The 21,467-nt window shown below is 54.2% G+C and overlaps 9 protein-coding genes across 9 annotated transcripts; 3 read left to right on the top strand and 6 right to left on the bottom strand.

Moving 5' to 3' along the window:
• Nucleotides 1-254: 254 nt before the first annotated feature.
• DSM5745_07600 (putative pathogenicity factor) lies at nucleotides 255-2,966 on the bottom strand (the record flags this gene model as incomplete). The annotated part of the gene is made up of 1 exon (XM_026749616.1): nucleotides 255-2,966. The coding sequence occupies one exon, from the start codon at nucleotides 2,964-2,966 to the stop codon at nucleotides 255-257; it is 2,712 nt and encodes a 903-aa protein (XP_026601648.1).
• A 628-nt stretch (nucleotides 2,967-3,594) lies between these two features.
• On the bottom strand, nucleotides 3,595-6,086 carry DSM5745_07599 (uncharacterized protein; the record flags this gene model as incomplete). Its single annotated transcript, XM_026749615.1, has 2 exons — nucleotides 3,595-5,818; nucleotides 5,866-6,086. 2 exons carry the CDS (start codon nucleotides 6,084-6,086, stop codon nucleotides 3,595-3,597), a joined length of 2,445 nt encoding a protein of 814 aa, XP_026601647.1.
• A 1,600-nt stretch (nucleotides 6,087-7,686) lies between these two features.
• Nucleotides 7,687-9,487, bottom strand: DSM5745_07598 (Amino acid transporter; the record flags this gene model as incomplete). Its single annotated transcript, XM_026749614.1, has 4 exons — nucleotides 7,687-7,967; nucleotides 8,027-8,924; nucleotides 8,978-9,134; nucleotides 9,183-9,487. The coding sequence occupies 4 exons, from the start codon at nucleotides 9,485-9,487 to the stop codon at nucleotides 7,687-7,689; spliced, it is 1,641 nt and encodes a 546-aa protein (XP_026601646.1).
• An 896-nt stretch (nucleotides 9,488-10,383) lies between these two features.
• DSM5745_07597 (snoRNA-binding rRNA-processing protein UTP15) lies at nucleotides 10,384-12,009 on the top strand (the record flags this gene model as incomplete). The annotated part of the gene is made up of 1 exon (XM_026749613.1): nucleotides 10,384-12,009. One exon carries the CDS (start codon nucleotides 10,384-10,386, stop codon nucleotides 12,007-12,009), a length of 1,626 nt encoding a protein of 541 aa, XP_026601645.1.
• A 136-nt stretch (nucleotides 12,010-12,145) lies between these two features.
• On the bottom strand, nucleotides 12,146-13,090 carry DSM5745_07596 (phytanoyl-CoA dioxygenase family protein; the record flags this gene model as incomplete). Its single annotated transcript, XM_026749612.1, has 1 exon — nucleotides 12,146-13,090. The coding sequence occupies one exon, from the start codon at nucleotides 13,088-13,090 to the stop codon at nucleotides 12,146-12,148; it is 945 nt and encodes a 314-aa protein (XP_026601644.1).
• Nucleotides 13,091-13,606: 516 nt separating this feature from the next.
• DSM5745_07595 (uncharacterized protein) lies at nucleotides 13,607-13,912 on the top strand (the record flags this gene model as incomplete). The annotated part of the gene is made up of 1 exon (XM_026749611.1): nucleotides 13,607-13,912. The coding sequence occupies one exon, from the start codon at nucleotides 13,607-13,609 to the stop codon at nucleotides 13,910-13,912; it is 306 nt and encodes a 101-aa protein (XP_026601643.1).
• Nucleotides 13,913-14,177: 265 nt separating this feature from the next.
• On the bottom strand, nucleotides 14,178-15,476 carry DSM5745_07594 (putative sulfate/molybdate transporter; the record flags this gene model as incomplete). The annotated part of the gene is made up of 1 exon (XM_026749610.1): nucleotides 14,178-15,476. The coding sequence occupies one exon, from the start codon at nucleotides 15,474-15,476 to the stop codon at nucleotides 14,178-14,180; it is 1,299 nt and encodes a 432-aa protein (XP_026601642.1).
• A 1,374-nt stretch (nucleotides 15,477-16,850) lies between these two features.
• DSM5745_07593 (uncharacterized protein) lies at nucleotides 16,851-17,804 on the top strand (the record flags this gene model as incomplete). Its single annotated transcript, XM_026749609.1, has 1 exon — nucleotides 16,851-17,804. The coding sequence occupies one exon, from the start codon at nucleotides 16,851-16,853 to the stop codon at nucleotides 17,802-17,804; it is 954 nt and encodes a 317-aa protein (XP_026601641.1).
• Nucleotides 17,805-19,629: 1,825 nt separating this feature from the next.
• Nucleotides 19,630-21,111, bottom strand: DSM5745_07592 (uncharacterized protein; the record flags this gene model as incomplete). Its single annotated transcript, XM_026749608.1, has 3 exons — nucleotides 19,630-20,253; nucleotides 20,323-20,617; nucleotides 20,684-21,111. 3 exons carry the CDS (start codon nucleotides 21,109-21,111, stop codon nucleotides 19,630-19,632), a joined length of 1,347 nt encoding a protein of 448 aa, XP_026601640.1.
• Nucleotides 21,112-21,467: the final 356 nt, after the last annotated feature.

Here is a 21,467-nt window from a genome sequence, read left to right as displayed (position 1 = left end):
TCGGCGGTCTACTTTCTCCTCTTCTCGATTAGCGCAAGCCTTCAGCTTTTTATACATGGTAAAAGGTGGCGGCGTGACTATGACGTGTTTGTTCAAGTTGACTATTTACAGTCATGTCTAATGCCCCAAGTTCGGTTTGTCCATTACAGTTAACGTTATATAGGCAGGCGTCAGACTACGATTACGATTGATATGTTTTATTTTGATGTTAATGACAGCTTCAATTGATTGCATTCTAATTCTATCTATCTATCTCAGTGTTTCCGCGGACCTTCATCTTCGTCATCGCTCAGTTTGCGTCTCTTGCATGGTCTGTCAACGTTCGAATTGGTGCTTTCAGTACGAACAGAACCGCGGCGTCGTCTACCACCAGAACCAGGAATAGAAGCACGAGCCGGGGCGGACCTAGCTCTACCGCGGACAGAACCGCCACGATTTCCAGGAGGGGCCTGGGTATCATCAGTAGCCGGCGGCCAACCCTCCTTATACACAGGCAAGATCTCGATATCCGGGAAGCGGACATCCTCGTCATCCTGTACAGTGTCAAGATCACGCTTAACCTTTTGGATAAGTTCCTTGACTTCCTCGATTGAGACCTCATGACCTTGGTGACGCTGGATCCAAGATCTTAACCAGGTCGGCACTGGCGCGGGAACGGGGGGACGTTTCTGCTTTTGCTGCTTTCCCGGCTGGATCGGATCTTCGTCGCTGGCGTCTGTAGGCGTCTGATCCCGAGCCCGTGCTCTTCCTTTTCCCTTTTCTCCAGACCTGGCTCCTCGTTGTCCTCCGCATCCCCTTCCCCTTCCCCTCCCTCTACCACGACTTCGAGAGCCACCGGCAGATGAAGCCAACCCAGCCAATCTCTCCACCTCTCTATTTCTCAACTGCACCGTGAACCCACTGACCATGCCCCACTTTTTGATTGCGTCAAGCAAGTCAAGTACTCTGTCACATTGCACCTCTGCCCACAGACGCGACCTGTACCTGGCCCGCTGGTAATGCTTTCGGCAGTAATAAACCCAGATCCAACGCGGCATCTGCCTGGTGACCTTCTTGTTGCGACCAAAGACGTGTGAAATGACCTTGCGGAGGTATGGATTCTCGTCGGATTTGCACTCGGCGCACGGATTCGGATACGAGAAGTTGCATCTCGGTTCAGAGTCTGGGGTCTCAGGCGGAATGGCCAATGGCGACAGGTCGTCTACGTTTCCTTTTTCGTCGTCGTCGTCATCGTCTTCTCCTTTCCCCTTTTCCTCACCCTCTTCTTCATCTTCGTCCTCTGACTCTGCTGAGAAGTACTCGGTGAAGGGCGACGATGGAGGAGGGTTTGGGACAATGTTGTCGTCGGTGTCATTGTCGGACTTGCCGTTTTCGCTGCTGCGTCCCTCTCCGTCCTTTGCTCTTTCTTCGGCGTCATTATCCTCGGTTCCATGCTCTTGCTCAGATCCAGGTCCAGGTCCTTGTTTCAGTGAATGGCCTTGACGCCGATGCCGACTCAAAGATTCATCTTCTCGTGGTTCGTGTCCAGCGTGATGCGACTTTCTTCCGACATCCCGGTCACTGGCTTCCACTCTAGACCGCGCTCTTGCTGGAGAGGGACTTGGTGTGGAACAGGTCTCAGTCACGGTGTCGCTATCGCTGTCGTCGACATCGCAGATTTCAGTGTCAGTGCACCTGAAGTTCGACCAAATTCTGGAATCTCGGGCTGAGGGGGGTGCCAGCTGCCTTTGTTCGTTCTCTCCACAAGAAACTTGACTTGTCCCTCTTTCTTTCTTGCTGTCAGTGGAAGGGACCCGCTTGAGTCGATTCTGCTTGATGTCTTCGAGGATAACAGATTGGCACAGCTCAGACGCTCCGACCGTGTATCCGTCGTTATCAGGTGTCGTTTCGTCCTTCAAACCGGTCCGATTCAGCCGACAGTCTTCGTATAGAGCAGTCTGCGCCAGCTCATCCTCTATCGTGTATCCGCCTGTTTCGGTTATCGTCTCGCCCAGCAGATCGAATGCATATCCAAGGTCGTCTTGCCGTGACCGAGACTCAGCCGCAATACAACCGGACGGGCGAGCCGAGGCTTCAGGGGAGTAAAACCTATCGGGATTCTGCTCGTCTCCGGCATCAACCTGAGCCCCATCGTCACCGTTGCCATCATGAAGAAAATCAGTTTCGCACGGCCGACATCTGCGCATATGCGACCCGCATCCACGGTATATTTCCGCGCCATTGCCGGAACCCTGAATCGAAACCCTCATATCAATCAGACCACTCGCTCTAGCGGCACCGCGGTTCAGGAACTCTCTTCCCATTTCCCTTTGCCTAATAGCTGGGTCATCAAGAGTGGGTGACGTCGAATCGGTCTCCTCCGTATGGTCCTGGTCCTGGTCCTGGTCCTGGCTGTTGCAGTCTAACGAACACAGACTTTCCTCCGGCGATTCGTCCTCATCCGGCTCAAAATCCCCATCCAGCTCACTATCATACCCGTCGTTCGAGACCCCGTCCAAACCGTCACATTCCTCGTCGTCATCGTTGTCTCCAGCCCGCCTCCTCATGTCCAGTACGTACACATACCGATTTGCCGTCGGACCGCTCGACACATACTCCCCATCATCGATAAGCAAAGGGCCCTGCGGATCCCCAGGCGAGGACGGTTCCGATTCCGGGGAAGCCGTAGATTCATCGCAATAGGACAGCGCATGGTCGGGATCGGAATCGAATTCGCGTTCGGGCTCGGCTTCAAGCTCGGGGTGCCAATGGTTGTATCGCTCACGAGACGTTTCAAACCAGCTGTGGCGGCGAGTTCGGTTCTCTCCGCGTCGAGCCCTGATTCTGGCGCTGGGACGGTAGCGGATGCGGGACCTGCGTCTGAAGGGGCGATCTTCGTCAGAGCCAGAGGAAGATGGGGATGTGGACGTTCGGCGTCTGGCGCTGAGTCTGCGTCTGGTGTCTATGGAAAGGGCAGGACGAGGCATGGCGGGCGTCCAATGTTGATAGATGGGTCTGTGGTGGACAAGATGTTGTTGGTTGGAGTGTGTTGGATGGCACGGAATGCAATGAGATGCGCGTAGCAGTTGGAAGCAAGACTAAACGGTCAGAGAACAAGATGCTCAGAGAGATGAAGATGGAAAGGAGGAAATCCGTAGCCAGGAAGATATTTATATTTGGTCGTATACCATAGAACTGCTTGCCATGTAGGTAGACAAGATGGCAAAATAAAGAGGTTATAAAGGTGAACGTGAAGATGCCGAAAGAGCTCGTAGCTTGTAGCTCGTTTGTTTACCTAGCTTAGGTAGAAGAAAGCATAAAGAGTCAAAGGAAGTAAAAAAGAAAAGACCCCAACGCCTGAAATGCATCCCATCCAATCGTGCCTCGTGCTCATTCAATCCCGTATCAATCTCAATTTCAATTTCCCGGCACATCGCTTGCTTTCGTTGTATAAGGTATATTTGCGGTTTTGCTTTGTTTTCGCTTTTAGTTCTGCGTTCGGTGCACAGAATATGATATGGTATGTTGGTGTGGTATATTCATTCTTTGTTCAGCCCTTTCCCTGTCGGGGCTGTTCTGCTGCCGTATGTTGGTGGCTATGTAGCCTATACAGCATTACATGGCGTAGGTCGGTCTAGGGACGTACTTGCGCATCGCCCGACTCGAACTGACCCCAACGGAGCCAATATCAATCGAATTGAGCTCTCGGCTCAGCGCATCCTGAACACCGGCTGGCGCACCAATGGGCACCTTCGCCGGAATGGGCGGGCCAATGGGGGCAGGCGCATACATTGGCGATGGAGCAGGCGAGATGGAGTGTCGGCGAGGCATGGGGTTCGGAGACGGCGTGCTGTAGGTTCGTGCATGCCCAGGTCCGCCGGGGCTGCCTCCGCCGTACCCTGGACGACCGCGCTCAACGTCTGTGCTGACCATGTAGGATGATGTTGGGCGCGGTGCGACGGGGCTGCGTCTGGTAGGCGCGTTCTTGAAGCGAACAATCACGCCGGGCTTGCGCGTTTTGCGCTCGGGTTCGGGCGCCCAGGTATCGGTTGGTAGGTGGTCGGATGGGTCGATCTCGCGGCCGTCGTCGCCGATGATGGGACCGTCTGGTCGGGCTGCTGCGGCTTCGGTCCGCCTTGCTACCTCCATAGCTTCTGCTGGAGTTGAGTACGCCGGCAACGGGTCTTTGTTCACGGCGGACCGCGCTGCGTGCGGGTTGAACGAATCGAAGGAGTCTGGCGAGAAGGGAGTCTGTGTAATCGACGCGCGAGAGCCACCGCGGCCTCTGGAAGGAGGTGGTCGCGGGCTGATCGATTTGCGCAGGACAAGCTGCTGCGAGGGAACATCTCCGTTCATCGATCTGCGGCTAACGAGCGACCGGCGGAGGTCTTCCGTAGGCACATTTTCTGGGTAAGGTGGCGAGATCGGAGACGGCGATGGGTCGCGACTGCGGTTATGTCTGGGCAGGTCTTCTTCGAAGATCCCGCTGCGTCTGCGAATCTCACGCACGACGCGTTCCGACTCCGCCTCTGCGACCACCGGATCAAGCCCAGCGACCAGGCTGGGGGGCATAGACGACGGGCTCGTGGCCGACGGAAGGTCCAGCATCAGCTCCGTAGGTTGGGGGATGTTCATATCGTGAGTCGATCTGGGGCCGTACTCTGGGGAGTAAGCTTTGTACGAAGGAGCTGGTGACGGTACTAACTGCGGACTAGGGTGAGCCATTGCTGTCCGATGAACGGGCGGCGGAGGTGGTGCTCCTTCTTCAACTTCGTCTTCCACTCGCGGCTGCATTGCCGCGTACTCCGCGTGGTAGCGGCCAGGACTGCGGCCTCTCCTGGGCAGCGAGTTATGCTGCCGATACGGCTCGCTTTCTTGCGGGTATTCAATGCGATGACGCGAGGACATGCTGCTGGATGCATGCTGGTAACGAGTCTGAATATCCTCTGAACCGTACGAGTACGCGTCCGGGGGGATTTGACTATAATGGCGACTAGTTGGTCGCGCGGCCTCGACATGCATATCTTCGTAGTATTGGTCCGGTCGGGCAGCTGGGAGTTGTCTCATTGATCGATAATCGGCAGGCGGCGCGTTGTCGTAGCCAGAGCGTGGCCGTGCGTAGTATTCCTGCTCTGCTCGCGGCGGGTAATGCTCTTGATAGCGAGGTTGACCCCGGCCTGCGGGAGGATGGTGAGGAGGTGCAGCCCACTCTCGTCCGAAATCGTCGGGTGTTTCATATGTTCGCGGACGAGGCACTGCATCGTAGGGTATTTGGGGCACCGAATGTCTTGGTTGATGGGCATAATCCATGCCAGAGCTAGAGGGAGGAGTGGGGATGCCATCATATGGAGCTCGAGACGGATGCGAGACGGGCAACGGTGCCGGGGTAGAATAAGCTTTGTCAGGTACAGGGCGTGGGCCGCCGGTATGTTCGGTAGGTACGGGTCGGCGTTTGACCTCTTTCAGCTGACGCGGACCGGATAGAGAAGACGATGACGATGGAGACGGTGCCGGCGAGGGCACGGCGGGTGCTGGGGCGGACCTGCTGCTGCTACTTGTTTTGGCCCTCTCTGTCCCTTGCGTTCTCCGTTCGATAACGGCCTCATCCTCGGGCCTGGTATCGTAGTAAGTCATCTCGAGACGGATCTCGCCGGCATACTTCCCCCGAAATTGCAGGGTGTGCCATTGATCGCTCTGACTGCCTCCAGGGATGATGAGATCCTGCAGGTCGATCCATGTCTCGCCGATGAGGTCGGTTCGCTTGTCATCGTTGAAGACGGATAGTTTCATACGAAAGTAGTCGGGCGATTCGTGCACGGTGAAGCGGAGTTCCTGGTCCCTATACGGTGTTAGCCGAAAGCAGTCGTCCCAGCTCAATCAACCTACCACTTGGGCGTCTGGCCTCCACGCACGTCGGTGCCGGTTTTCTGAGCTTCCTTTCCTAGACGTGCAGCGCAGTAAGGGTTCTGCTTCCCCATTGTTTTCCTGTTGGGGAGGTTCTTTGCGCGGTCCACGACCGCCACGAGGGTGCCAATGGCCGGGCCGTCGACTGACATGTCGGCGAAGATGCCGGCGGCATGGTGAACAGAGGACATTCTGACGGCCATGATGAATGAATTGAAGAAAGGAAAGAAGACTCGAAGACGGCTACCACATCTGTCAAAGGGTCAAGGGTAGGTAAAGAGCGGGCCAGACGCGGACGCAAGGCGGGTATCTAGGTAAGGAGCGAATGGATCAAGCAAACACACGAGGGATAGAACTGTACAACTGGGATGCAAGGGTTAGAGGAGAAGAAAAGGACGGAGATGCAGACTGCTATCTACTAGCAAGAGTCGAGAGTCTGGAAGAAGAGAGTGACCAGGAGGGAGACTGAACGAGAGAGCTGGGAGTGGGAGTGGGAGGAGGGGAAAACAATCGCCAGGCTGCGCTTATCGAGCCTGTTTATGTGATTGGCCCAGTCGTGGATTGAGGAGGCTGGGAAGTGGCTGGTAGTGGAGCCTTCAGCTGGTGTCATTGGCCGATCGTGTGTTCCTGCATCGCGATCCACGGGCAATACAGCCTGTTACGCCAAAATTACACGCATAAACCTTGGATTCTGCACAACATCAACCATGAGTCCATGACGGGGATCGCATTGGCGGGCAGAACATTCCTGGGCGTGATAAGTTCTTGTAGCACCATATATCTCCGTTATCAAAATCCCTTCAAAGAGACCAAAGCACGAACTCTGCTGCCTGAGTAAAAATAGATCGGCCGAAATCAAGGAATCTGGAAGCCTGACGCGATGATCTCACCAACTCCGCCCGCGTTAGCCTGCGCCTAAGCCCTGTCACTTAAACACTTTCGACATCAAACTGCCCAAGTGGAGTTTCAGCTGCATGCCGGCAGCTCTTTGCCCTTTTCTTTTAGGTGCATAAGCTCGGCCGCCGGCTGGGCGTGTCGCGAACGACAATATGTGACGCTGCCTGCGGTCAGCTTGTGTATATTCCGTAGTCTGTACAGCCATCTTTGCCACGATGGAAAGCAAACCCACCATCTACGTAGTTTCGAGTCAAGAGCAGCTTGTAGTAGAGCACGCTACAGCCTCACCTTAGGCCCTACGCCTCGACAATATCGTCATAACTTCTACGTAAAGAGCCAGGTTGTGCCTGAAACGGCCCACTGGAGATCCATTCTGTCGGCTCCGACAGCGGCTTGATACTCCACCATTGACCATGCTATACGAGCTCTCTGGTCTACTGGTGGACAGAGCTCGGGAGAAGCTTGGACGGCACGGCTGATATTCAGGTACGCACAATGGTCCCGATCAAGATTGTATTGTATCTGTTGGCACGTCATTCGTTCTCTCCTGCTTTCAGTCCGCGTCATCCTTGAAAATGATCGTTCAGTGGGATATCCACACATCGTTTCGCTAGCTTCATGGCCCGATGGGTGATATTATACGGATACGATTCGACTCTCATTGTGATGACCCGGAATTTGGTCGGAAATCCCGTACGTGAGGCGTAAAGCTAGGCAGAGCATTTCGAACTTCTAGGACTGGATCAACATGCCGAGTGGACTGGTAGGGGGAAGGCGACAAAGGACACAAAATAGAGCTAGGGCTGGTTGGTTACTCCGTAGCACAGTAGCAACCTTGGAATGCAGTACGCATATAGAGCCTGCATTTCGTATAATCTTATCATCCCTAATTGACTACCTTGGTTATCACCTTGCAACCCTCCCATCCTCCCCAATCGTCGTGAACCCTAACTCATTAGCCGACACGTCAAGCTCCTTCTCCTCCTTCTCCTCAACATCATTCTTCCCTTCCACACCCTCGAGCACAGTATCATAAAACCCCGTCGTCAAATCCATCTCCCTCGGCGTCACATACCGGGCACATTTGTAAAGCTTCCAGAAGAAAAGGTTGCCGACGTACACCACGATCCCGATATACCGAAGCACGAACCGGTCTGCCTTGAAGTGCGGGATGAATGCGTCATAGCCTATGTTTGAGTAAGCAAGACACATTCTTATGGGGAATCATCAGGGATAGTTAACTTACCTGAGAAGATAATGCAAAGGACAGTAATGAACATCGAGTAATAAGCCCCATAAGGCTGGAAGATAGCACTGTAAGACGTCCCCTTCAAGCTTATCCCCTGCGCTTTGAGACCGCGTCTGAAGTTCAGATAGGAAAGAAGGATACTGAACCAGTTAAGGAGCGCAAAGATAGTCGCCAGACTAACAAAGTAGTCGAAGACCGTCGAGGCAGACTTGGCGGCATTCATATACCCAATAAGACAGAAGAGCGATGCAACGGCGACACTGTAAACCGGAACACCGTTCTTGAGTGTCTTGGCCAGGATTTTCGGCGCTTGACCGTCCCTTGCCAGGCCATAAAGCGAGCGGGAAGAGCAGTAGATATCCGAGGCGGATGAACTCAAGACAAAGACGAGAAGACCGGCATTGACGATATCGGGCAGGACTTTGATGCCCGCTAATGAAATTGCAACGACAAATGGTGAAGCAGCAGCAGACGTAGACCTGGACGTGGCGTCTACTAGCTCGGGACTGTCGTATGCAACGGCCATGGTGAGAGCCCACACACCGACAACGTAGAAGCTAAGAATCCGCCAGAACGTCTGTCTGATGGCCATTGGGATGGTCTTGCGCGGATTTCTTGCTTCGCCAAACGTCACGCCGACAACTTCGGTTCCTGTGTAGGCGAAACAAGCCTGGATCATGCACGCCCACCAACCTAGTAAGTAGCCTTTGCGGCCGCCGACAAGATACTGGGCGAATGCGCCGGGGTTGTGCCAGTACTTGAAGCCGATCTTCTCGCCAGAGGGAGAGCCACCGGCGGAGATGATGAAGCAGCAGAGGATGAGCATTGTGATGATGACAAGTTTAATGCAGCTGAGTATAAATTCGGATTCACCGAAGCTGTTGACGTGGAGGACCTGGGAGGGCCAGTGGTTAGTCAGTATACAGTGTGGGCTAGGGCTGGACGAACATTAAGTAGAATAACAACGGCACCAAAGACTGTGATCCAGATGCCTACATTGAGGTCCGGTCTCCAGTAGTGCACGATCAAGCCGGCTGCTGTTAGGTTTTGTCGGTATTGCAATGGCGTAACTGAAAAAGTAGTTCCATCCAGTCGCAAATCTATCCTGATCAGTCAACAACCAACAGAGCCAACAGATAACAGGACCGCCCACCCTAAAGCTGGATGTGCATATCGACTGGCATATCCCGAGAACCCTTTGCTCATCGGAATATAAGCTGCCATCTCCCCCAGAGCAGTCATGATGAAGTAGACCGCAAGACCGATAACAAGGTAAGAGATCAACAGACTGGCCGGCCCCCCACGGGTCAATGCCGTCCCCGACGAGATCGTCAGTCCAGTTCCCATCGAGCACGCAATAGCAAACATGGCCACCTGGCGGCTCTTGAAATCTCGCTTCAAATCATCGCCTGTCGCCGCCGGCGGGGCGTCTTTGCCGTTCTCCTCGCTGTTGTTCATGGTTGACGGCTGGAATCCCAAATGCGGACCACATGGTGGGCAATGCGGGGGAGCACGAGCTGATATATGGGGTTGCTTGGAGACGTCCTGAAGGACCGGGGCTTATCTTCAGCCAAGAGGGCCATTGGAGATGCCATCCGGATTTCGGATGAGATCCGTTGGCCGTTACTCCAACCTTGGAAGGGGTGATAGGGATGCAAGGAGCAAGACAGGACTGGAGCACTTGACCCTCATTCCTCGTGACGATAGAATTAGTCCCTAAAGGTACCTCTGCATGTGAAAATCAGGCCAGCCCAGTGTCACGGTGCTGGACATTGTCGGACAAAGCCATGGCTAGGGTGTTGCATAACTCCCCGAGGTCGGTCGAGGTGAGAACGCAAATGTATACTTTTCTTCTTGTCCTGCCCCAAGTGCTTATCTCTCGCTAGGATGGAATAGCCGTCAAGAAAGCCCAAAATTGGAATGAACAAAGTGAAAAAGAACAGAAGACAACGTTCCATTGCCAGTAGGGGCAACGCCCGTCCAGAGCTTTAGTGGAAACAGAGTAGATGACAGAGATCTGGGGTGACGGGTGGAATGGGGGCCTCGGGACGGATTGTATGCGCTCTCACATCCAGGATCGGTTGCCATAACGCACAATTGAATCAACAAACATGACTCCAACTCAATGCCCTTGGAAACATCCAGTCAGTGAGTCGACTTTTTCTCTTGATGTTGACTTCGTCAAGTTCGATACATCATACACGAGCCCGCCGACATGGCATCGCCCGATTAGGACTAGCGTACTGATAGGCCGATAACAGAAAAAATCCAACCAACAACCTTGAGAAACCTCAGCACGACTCTCGAGACCACAGACGCGGTTGATCCGCTTGCACCAATACAACCATACCAGCATGGCGGCCCCCGTCCTCCCCCTGACGCAGGTCAAGCTGCCCGAGCTGCCCGCATCGCCACTAAGCCCCGAGCAGCTCCACTGGAAGACCTTCAAAAATCCTCTCCTCATCCCATCACCAGCCAACGGCCCCGTCAACTTCATCACACAACCCTCTGCGCCCTCCTCCGCGACCGCGTTCCCCTCGCTCACACAGCCCCCCGATGTCTTCACTGTTACAACCGGCGCCCGCGTCCAGATCTACTCTATCCGCACACGAAAACTGCTCCGAACGATCACACGGTTCGACGACACCGCGCGCGGCACAGACGTCCGTCCTGATGGCAGGATTCTAGTGGCGGGTGATGACACGGGTACGGTACAGGTGTTTGACGTGAGCTCGCGCGCGATTCTGAAAACGTGGAAGGACCACAAGCAGCCGGTTTGGGTGACCAAGTTCTCACCTAGCGACCCGACGGCTGTTCTGTCGGCGAGCGACGACCGGACGGTGCGGCTGTGGGATCTGCCTAGTGAAAGCAGTGTCAAGAGCTTTGTGGGACACTCCGACTATGTGCGCACGGCAGCGTTCATGCCGGGGTCGTTGGCTTCGTCCGGCTCTTTGCTTTCTGGTAGTTACGATCGAACAGTGCGTCTTTGGGATCCCCGTATGGAAGGCCGATCCGCCATGACGTTCAAGATGGGCGCGCCGCTGGAAACTGTCCTCCCTATGCCGACCGGAACGACAGTGCTCGCCGCGGCGGACAACAAGATTGCGGTGCTGGATATCGTCGCCGGGAAGCCCCTGCATATGATCCAGAGCCATCAGAAGACAGTCACATCACTTTCCCTTGCGTCGGATGGCCAGCGGTTACTTTCCGGTGCTCTGGATGGCCATCTCAAGATCCACGAAACGACCGGCTGGAACGTCGTCGCTGGCTTCAAGTACCAGTCTCCTATCCTTTCCCTCTGCGCAATCACCTCCGGAGCCGCCCGCGAAGACAAGCACATCGCCGTCGGTATGCAATCCGGTTTACTGTCCATCAAGACCCGTCTCTCCGGGCAACAAAAGGCGCGCGAACGCGAGCGCAAGAAGGAAATGGAAGCCCTGCTGGAAGGCAAGATCGAAGAATACGACAAGAAGAAGAACAAGGACAAGAAACGCCAGGGCTCCGCCTGGGCCCGGAGGTGGCGCGGTCTGGATTTCGTCGGCGAAGGCGTGGACATCATCATCGACGGAAACGAGGCGAAGAGGCGCAAGAAGGAGAAGGGGTGGGAGCTTGATCTGCGCAAGGGTCGCTACGCTGCTGCGCTCGACACGGTCCTGTCATCGGCTGACAGGATTGCTCAACTCACGCTTTTCTCAGAGCTGCGGCATCGCTCGGCGCTTCGTGCGGCGTTGCAGGGCCGTGACGAGGTTACGCTCCAGCCCGTGCTGCAGTGGGTGTACAAGAACATTACGGAACCGAGACTGGTTAGGCTGAGCGTGGAGGTTGGGATGAATCTGCTCGACATCTACTCCGGGAACCTGGGACAGTCCGAGCAGATCGATAAGATGATTGAGCGGCTGCATTGGCGGGTCAGGGATGAAGTGGACTATGCGCACCAGGCATTTGAGACGAAGGGGATGCTGGATATGCTGCGTGCTTAGGGTGACATTCAATAGATTTTATGGCTTGGCCTGGAGTTTGGGTTGGTTGGGAAAAGGTTGTATAGCACTAATGCATGATACATATACATTTAAGCTTCAAATTTGTCCATCCATACTTTCTCATGTAGGCCCAACCTCACTGGTACAACCTCGAGAATCCCCCCTCCGGCGGCTGCAACCAATTCCGCCCATCATACTCCCACCCGTCCGCCCCCTCAATAACATGGAACGTATACGCAAAGCGGCTCTTATCCCCCGTATTCTTCTCACTCTTATGCAACACATTCCCATGAATAAGAACCAACGAGCCAGCCTTGACATCCAAAACCTCCACCTCCCCTTCCCCCTCAACATCCTCTTCCACTTCCAAGCCCTTAGGAAACTTCTCCCCCTCATTCTCCACGAACCCAGTACCCGCCAAACTCCCATCCTCATTATACCGCCGCACAAACCTCCTGCTGACCGCACCAGACACCCGCCTATGACTCCCCTTATACATCGCAAGCGTCGCATTCCCCGCCCCCGCATCCTGCAGCGCAATCCAAAACCCCACCGCACTCGGCGGCGAAGTATACAGAAACTCCGAGTCCTTATGCGGCGGCACCGCGCCCCCAATCCCAGGCTGCTTGCAGATAACCATACTCTGCAAGACCCGCGGATCCCTGAAGCCCAAACTGCGCGCGATATCCGCGTTCTGCGCGCTCATGGAAACCTCCTCAAATGGGGCAGACAGCGAATGCAGCGCGTGCCCGATCTTGTTGATTGCTTTCTCCTTCGGCCGGGACAGCACGGTCTTTGTGGGATCGGCGGGGTCACACGTGAACGCATCGGGCTCGAAGAAGAAGCGGATCTTGTCGCCCGAGTTGAGGAAGTAGTCGTCGCCGACGTGCGGCTTGTTGTCTTTTGAGTCGTCGCCCGTTGTGAATTGGGTTAGGGGGTGGGTGGAGAGGTCGAAGGAGGTGAGGAGGGAGGTTGTCTCGGCGATTAGCGAGGTGATTTGTTGAGGGGTTAGGTAGTCTGGGAGCACGAGGTAGCCGTTTTCGTGGAATTGGGTGACTTGGGCGGGGGTTAGGCCGGGCATTTTGCGGTTGGATTCTCTCTCTCGAGGATTGCTGGGGGTTGTTGGAGGGGAGGATGGTGTTGGAGGTGGAGGATAAAAAGCAACGTCTGATGGTGGGGAGATATAGCGCCGGGCTTATCTGCGGGGTTCTGGATTGGCTGTGCGCTGTGATAGCTTCATGCTATCCCGATTAGGATTAGCTGGTTTGCTTGATCTACTCCATAATAATTAGACGCTGTGGATGACATTAAAGTTGAGAATAGAAATAATCAGTTCCCGGTAGGTAGTATTATCAAGCTCATCATAAAGTCACAACAGGTTTAAGCAGCTAATAGCATCAAAGGGAACGGATGAAACAACCCCAGCACAAAACACCCAACAATGACATCAGCACTCGCCACCCGGTCTATATATCCCCTCACCACCCCTTAAACTTACATCAGACTCTCCAATCCAAACAAACAAACAAACACAAGAATCTCATTAAACAATAACCCATCGATCAACCCATACATACCCAACCACCAAAACACCAAAATGGGCTTCACCTGGTCAACCTCCTCCTCAACCTCAACCTCCGTCTTCACATCCGCAAGCACATCCACCAGCCGCAACGGCCAGCAACCTGAAGAGCACCACAGTGCCCAGCAGTACAGCAAGTCCACCCAGACAAGCCCGGACGGCACGACGACCGTGCGCACGATCCGCCACGTCCTCGGGCAGCCGATTATCGTTGAGGAGCACCGGTATGATAAGGACGGGCGCGAACTTGCGGCACTCCCTGATGCGAGGAGTGATGGGATGAGGAGGATTGAGGAGGTTGGCGATGAGGAGTTTGAATAGTGGTCGCTTCGAATCAATCCGCGTTCGGTTGGGGAATAAGGATTAATATGAAGCGGAAAGCATCGAATGCTCGCGGGGTCAAATTGCGGCAATGAATTCATGATGCTATGCTATGCTATGCTGTATATGACGAACTTGATATGAACTGTCCAATTCTCATAATCACTATATAATGTGTTCTTTCTGTCGTCAGTTTCATGTCCCGTAGTTGTATCGGCATCCACCGTATAGGCGTATACGTAATATATAGTGTATGTCGAAAAGGTCAAGGCAACCTCACCCTCCCCTCTGACCTGCTCTTCACCCGCTCAACCAAGCCCGGCAGCCCATAGGCCCAGTGGCACAGCATCCCGGCCACAAACCCGACAGCATCGTTCTTGAATCCGACGAGCAGTCCAACCGTAACCATCATGACCATCCACCTCTTGCCCCGCTCCTCCTCAGTCAGATGCACCCGCTCCCCGCTCTCATCCTCAACCTGCCTTCCCAAATCCCGAGCAGCAGAGGTATTCAGACTCTCACCGACCCGGACGAGCTCCAAACCCGCGGCGATAACCATGACAGCGAGCAGGGCTTTTGGGAACCGGTGGAGCAAGTCGACTAGACTTTCGCCAAAGACTAGACCAAGAATGAGCTTGCAAGCGCCCAGAAAGACAACGCTGGCGCCTGAGCGCGCACCAAAGCGATACTGTGCTGCTAATCCACCGGATCCATGACAGACGGGCATAGCGCCGAACCAGACGCCGATAAGGTTCATAACGGAAACGCTGAAACCAATAGCTGTTACGGAGGGCGTTGGCACAGAAGGGAGTAAGTCAGCGGCTAGATGGACGACCGCGACGACGGAGTTGAGCGTCGTGAGCGGGAGCTGGCCGAGGCCTGCGTCGATGGCACCTCGAGACCATTCATGCCCGATCGGTACGACAATATGCGGATTCCAGATTGAGAACGAGGGAAGATTCGACGTAAGGGCGCTGCGAATGATGGCGAGAACTAAGCCGATGATGAAGACAACAAGCGCATACGGCAGTCGTTTGGGAGTCGAGTGTGTGAGTAGCAGCGCGACGAACACGCCGATCGCCCAGAGCCGATTGTCAGCCCAGGAAGGATGAATCCAGCCCAGATCATGCAGGGTCGTGCATGCTGCCATGACAAGGGACAGGCCAGCTCCGACCTGGATGCCTTTAACGACGGGGATTGGAATGACGCGGGTGAACCATTGGAGTAAGCCGGTGATGCTTCCAATGAGGAGGACACCGGCGACAAAGATCCCTGCTGCTGCGATGGATCCAGGCGAGAAGGACCGCGCGATTGCCACAGCGGCGATGGCCTTCATTGGCTGGACGGGCAGCGGGATGCCGAAGAACAGCCCGGTCAGAATGTTGAAGAGACCGGAGAAGATGAGCGTGCTGGCGAGCGAGACGGTCCCATTCGCGGCCAGAGCAAGCGCTATTGGGAGGAATGTCCCAAGGTCTCCGAGCGAACCCGCGATCTCAGAGACATAATGCCGTCTGAAGGTGGAGACGTTGTATTCGGTGATCGAGCGAAGGGATTGAAACGTCATCTGCAGATGTTGATGCTTAGGACCTTGCGATACCAAAGCTTGAGTGGACAAGATCGGTACCTTGAGCAGCCTGATTGGAAAGGGTTGCTGCAATGCAAGTCAGCACGAGTTGGAGACGCCGAGACGGTGGGATGCTCTTATACCGGGGCACCAAGGCACTCGCACTAAGCCCAATTGAGGTTATCAGATCCGAACCGGGGCACATGACGTACCACAGCATCTCCCCGCGGAGAAACAACTCTGCATCCCACGACTGCTCAAGTACTTGGGGACTTCAATTTTGAGGATTTTAGAGTGTCAACTGGGAAAGCGCCGAAGGCCTCGATAGGCCGAAGAAACGATAGCTGCTACGGAACCCAGCGTTGACCGTGTTTTCTCCCGGAGGAAAAAAAGCAAAGAAGAGAATACGAATTCGGTCTGATCTCCCACCTAGATATTGATGGGTCTTCTTCGGTACATGCCTCGCTTCTCTCTGTGGACCGATAGAGCATCATGGATGAACACCAGATTCAAGGCGTGACTCCACCAACACGCTTCGCCGCATGACCGCGAATGAACAGAGTTGACCTGAACGATTGTCATCGCCCAGATCCGAAGGCATGGAAGGGCTCCAGAGCCCGAGAGCTATCGGCAAGTGTCGTGTGGGTTTAGAGCTTGTCGTGGGGATCCCAGAGCAAGAGGGCCCGCCATAATCGGAATGAGCGTTCCCTCCAGCTAGAATCGCTGGATGGGCGTCGAGACCGACATTGGCTCGCTGAACTCACAATGTGGCAGCGTAACGGTAAACATGGGAGTGAAACATATGCACTATCTTTCCTAGCAGCAGGATTGAATGTCATCGTGCCCATCACGCATTCGACAGGCCTGCCGGGAATCCAACAAAACTGGACCCTGAGCGTCGGCTTCACCTACCGTCTCCTGGGTCTACGCTTGACCCAGGCCGCCTTGAGACCGCTTCCAGCGATCTGAATGAGGGTCCTTCAGAAAATGCTTTATTGTCGGGTCATGCTTAAGAAAGCAGGAACTCGCCGACCAAGAGCTGCATGGCCTGCCTCTCAAGGGCCGATCACGAGCCACAATCAGGTATTTTCTGGGCTCAGTCTCTCAACAAGAGCCTTGGCCGGGTTGGAATTAATAGCCTAGCACAAGTTTGAAGCGGCTTCAGCTTCCTGCACAGGCGCCTTTGTCTCCAAGTCGGAATCGGAGTCAGAAGTGTGTAGGGGAATGTCATTCACGGTTCTTGCTTTGTTTTGACTTCGAGCGAAGGAAAAGAAAAGAAATAAGGCCTCTTACCATTGGTATTCATAGACGTATCTTCGTGCCCCATTTGCTTTCCAGCCTCGTCTAGCATTACTTCTACATGAATACAGAAAAATGACCGAGAAGGAACTCCCATCGACCATTACCATGGATGCGCATTGCTTGTCCGGCTTGAAGCTTTACAGCGTTCTATCTGACATTATGGTCGCGACTACCCTTATCTCCTTGAATGCGTCCATCTTCTCCCTTCGCTGGTCCTGCCTCGTCTTCTTCGGCATCTTTCTTCTCGGCTCCGTCCTCTGCGGTGCGGCCACCAGTTCTACAATGTTCATTATCGGTCGAGCAGTAGCGGGCATTGGCGGTGCAGGTATTGTCTCCGACGGTATTTCTGTGATTGCATTGGCCACGCCAACCGCGCAGCGCCCGCTGTCCTTCTTCCATCCGCCGAAGAGCACAGCCGTGATTCAGCAGGGTACCCCGATCCGGAGAATAATAAAGCTGGATCTGATTGGCGGCATTATCTTTGTTGGATTGACAGTCATGGTCTTTCTAGCTTTTCAATGGGGAGGAGGCGAGTACGCCTGGGACTGTGCAACTATCATCGGACTCTTCTTTGGCTTTGGGGTATCGATGCTTTTGTTTATCGCATGGGAGATGTACAAGGGTGGAGCGGTATTGATTCTCTTGAGCCTCCCTGAGAGATTGTTCAGCGGCTCCAAGCATTATCTTTGCATTCGTCTTCATGGGCTCCTTTGTTGTACCTGTGTACTATCTCCCCGAATGGTTTCAGATCGTCAAGGGCGCGAGTCCTATGCGGAGCGGAGTGGAGTTATGCTCCTCCCATCTGTCTGCACCCTAGTCTTTGGAGCCATTGTGTCCGGTGTCTCAGGTATGATCTGCCTTGATTTCTGCATGATGTGCTCAGCACTAACCGTCAAAACTAGCCAAACATGTCAGGTACTACAACCCCTGGTCTTTATCGGACCGAGCATGCTGTGCATTGCCTGCGTTTCATACACAACCTTCACTCCTTTTCCCACCTCGTCGGGCAAGTGGATAGGGTTTTAGATCCTCCAGGGTCTCGGTTGCGCTTTCGCGGCGCAAATGGCGCTTCTCACTGTCCAGAACGTACTCAAGACCAGGCCTAGCATCATCGCAGTTGGAATTTCCACCGTCCTCTTCACGCAATACTTTGATAACTCGGTCATGCAAATTGTGGGCACTTCCACATTGCACAGCAAGCTCGTTGACAGGTTAGAGTCCGCCGCGGGCCTGAATGCAACCAGTGTCGCTGCTCTGCTGGAGGCCGGGTACCTCAACGTGAAAGAGTTGGAACCTTGGTTAAGCCTTTCCCAGCCGCATCGATGCTATGATCTCTGCCTCCAACGATGCTTATGCCACTGTCTTTGTAAGTCGAGCCAATATTATTATCGACTTTTGATCCTTCACAGGCTACCTACTTTACCTCCAGTATCTCGCTAACCATTTGCTGCAAATGGGCTGGCATTTGTTCTATCTACTGGTATCAAGCGGATCAACACCAACCACGCCGACCCCAAGGAAGAAGCCGAGAAGCAGACTGCAGATGACTAGCCAGACCTGTGTTTAGTCCGGGCGTGTGAAAGCCCTTTTCTTACCTCATATTATTCGAATCCTATACTTGTTCACCAGAGCTTCCCCTTTCCGTAGCCATTGTAATATTCGCTTGAATCGCACATGATTGCTTTCTACCAACCTTGAGAATGCTTTAGTATGAGCCCAAAGACCCATTGGCGCCTAAACGCACACGCACAGTCTGAGACCAACTAGACATCACAACTCTAGCAATCTGCTCCACATCCAGCTGCACTGTTGGAACCTGATCCCCTCCTCGAATTCCACCACCGTCCCCCGCTCAAGATCGTACCCTAGTAGATAATATGCAGCATCCGCACGCTGTCCGCCCCCACGGATCCCTAGCACCGCGAACATGAACAGATGTGATGGAATCTCCACCTGCTTCTTCCTCTGGCTGTCGCTAAAGTTTGTGCCAGAATCCGAACCCACTCAATTCTGTAGCTGTATTCTTGCCCCCGGGCCCAGAATCTCGAAAGCCAGACAAACCGCCCATACCCATATTCAGTCCCAAAGCCGGAAAGGTAGCCGCAAACATAACCGCTGGCCCCAAGATCAAGCGCTTTTCACCCTCGCCCTCCCCCTCCCTCCCCAGCTCAAGAGAAAGCGCTGTAGCCACTCTAGCCCCCCTGACTGACCCCATTACGCCGGTGATACCCCCGGCGCAATGCAAGGCTATCGCGTCCGCAATCAGGGCCCTGGTACCCGCCTGCTGGCGCGCCATACTCGGCGTCGACATCAAACTGCCGATGGTGTTGGCGTCGCAGTGCCAGCGGTGGAAGAGGTGGACGTTGTCGGAAAAGCCGGTACTCCGGGGCTAGAGAGGGAGTCGAAGAGGAAGAGGCGGTTAGGAAGAGGATTTGGTGGACATGAGGGCGGAGGGCTTGGAGGTTGAAGCTGGGTCCGTTTGTGCCGGGTATGTGCTATTATTAAGTTAGTTGGAATTACTTATTTATCAAAATGGAATCAGGAAAAGGCTAAGTACCTTCAGAGCTTTTATACCCGTAGCTTCATGATAATGGAAGTACAAGGAAATTATCAAGGCTTTGTATCTTAATGGCCATCCACTTTCTAATGTATCAACTTGGAAAGGATTGTTTACGAGATCAATTCTTGTAAGAGATCCAAGGGCGCGGTATCAATCCCGCATTGTCTTCGCCAATGTGTTTCGTCAGTCTTAATTACGTCAATCATGAAGACATCCTATTACATTGCAAAGAAAGGAAAGACAAAACCGCAAGACGCTACCCAAGTTCTTTGCTTTAGGCCATCGTCCAGCTTATGCCGCGGGTTCTCGAGGATCCTCGCCGACGGTCTCCAGTCCCAGTCCCCCAGGCCCCTCTGCATCCGCAACCCAGCTGCCGCTGCCGCTGCCGCTGCCGCTTCCTCTTCCTCTTTGCGCCTCGCCTCCACTGCCACTGCCGCTAGACCGATCCCCCTTATGGCCTCTGGTTCCGCTACTGCTGCTGCTGCCCTTCACGGATCCATACCCCGAATCATGTGGACTTCCCGTCCGCTTTGGGACGGTGGCAGGGGCAGGAGCTTCACTCTTAGCCTCAACTTCAAGTGGAGCCTGGAACAGATCTGGCGCCGCGCCTTCAGGTTTAGGCGGAGGCTGAAAGAACTCAGTGTTTGTGATCCCCCTCTGCACTGGCACGACGGGCTGCCGTTGGGGTCTAGTCTGCGGCACATTCTCCTTGATCATCGGGCCAAAGCTCAGAGACTTTGTGTTACCGATTGGCTCGCTTGCCATCCACGAAAAGAAGACGTTGAAGTTCTTGTCGCGGGCTTGCTGCGTGCTGAAGTCATGCAGGCAGCTGCAGGCAATTACCAGCCCGTTGTCCGACATGTAGCCATAGAGCACGCGGGCCTTGTACCTGTTAAAACAGGAGATAAGCAGAACCTGGACAGGAGTATGTAAGCAACGATGCAGATAAAAGCCATGGATAACTAAGGTTGGATGCAGACTTACCGGGATGATGCTAAAGTCACGGAGCGTCCAGCTTCTGAGCCGCGAAAGCATAACGCCGAGAATGGCGAGGATCTCTGTGCGCAGGATCTGCTCGGTGGGAGGGGGAGGGGGAGGGACAGTGTGCGTCATGGTGAAGAGCGCATGTGGCTCTCGGGAAGTCCGCGTCTTGTCGTCGCGGATATGCCATGCAGCTCTGACATTCGAGGGCCCGGAGATGGCTTTGTACGGGTTGTCCCTGTCGGTGGCACTGCAGGTGACGCGGTACTCGTCGCGGAGAAAATGGTCGTCGATATTGCTAGGATGGAGAGAAAGAGGGAGTTAGGCAGGTGCAGTGGAAATAGTACAGTAGTAGGGAACGAACCATTCAAACCACTCCGAGCTGCGCATGATACAGCGGTCGAGTCCAATTCGTTCGTATTGAATAAAGCCCGCTAAGATGTCTGTGAAGAGCGAGCTGGCGAGGGTGGGATCCTCGATGGAACGCCGTGTGAAGGCGCGTTGCTCACTTCCGTACACCTCCTTGGTGGATTCTTCGGTCAGATCGAGCGGGTAGCTTGCAAGGGAGTCGAGCTTCCACGGCTGGAAGAACGGGACAAGGTCCTGGTCCTGGTTTGCAGCTCCAGAGAGAGGCTGTGAGAGATCAAGGGCTTTGATGGTGATTCCAGTGCTCTTGAGAGCAGTCGGATCGAGTCTGTCGGCGCCTCTTTCTTCGAGTTCCCGGAAGAGGGCCCGGAGGTACTGGCGAGAAGAGCGGCGGGCGTCCTTGGGGTCACTGTTGGAGGAGGGCATTCTTGGAGTAGGATGGTGTCCCAGTGATTGAGATGAGGAGGAGGTGAAGAAAAGGCTCGACGTTGTGCGAAAGTTTGGCGGAGTTGGGCTCCGAGTGAGTCAAACGGAGAGTTGGACATGGTCAATAAGTACAGTGGAAGGTTTCTCTACAAGTCCATGGATGATATTCTAAGCGATTTAACTTAAGTACAGTACAGGCTCTGGTATCCAAACGCCAACTCTCCATCTTCCAATCTCTCCCGCCCACAGACCAACGCCAAAGTAACCAAACCATCAGAAATAACCATCATACATGAGAAAATATGCACAATGCATCTAGCACCAATCCCGGTACAAAGTACATGACCAATCCAAAT

Source organism: Aspergillus mulundensis, assembly GCF_003369625.1.
Source record: "Aspergillus mulundensis strain DSM 5745 chromosome Unknown scaffold_8, whole genome shotgun sequence".
Lineage (NCBI taxonomy): Eukaryota > Fungi > Ascomycota > Eurotiomycetes > Eurotiales > Aspergillaceae > Aspergillus > Aspergillus mulundensis.
The sequence above is the reverse complement of the archived record's forward strand: the minus strand, read 5'-3'. Positions and strand labels throughout refer to the sequence as shown.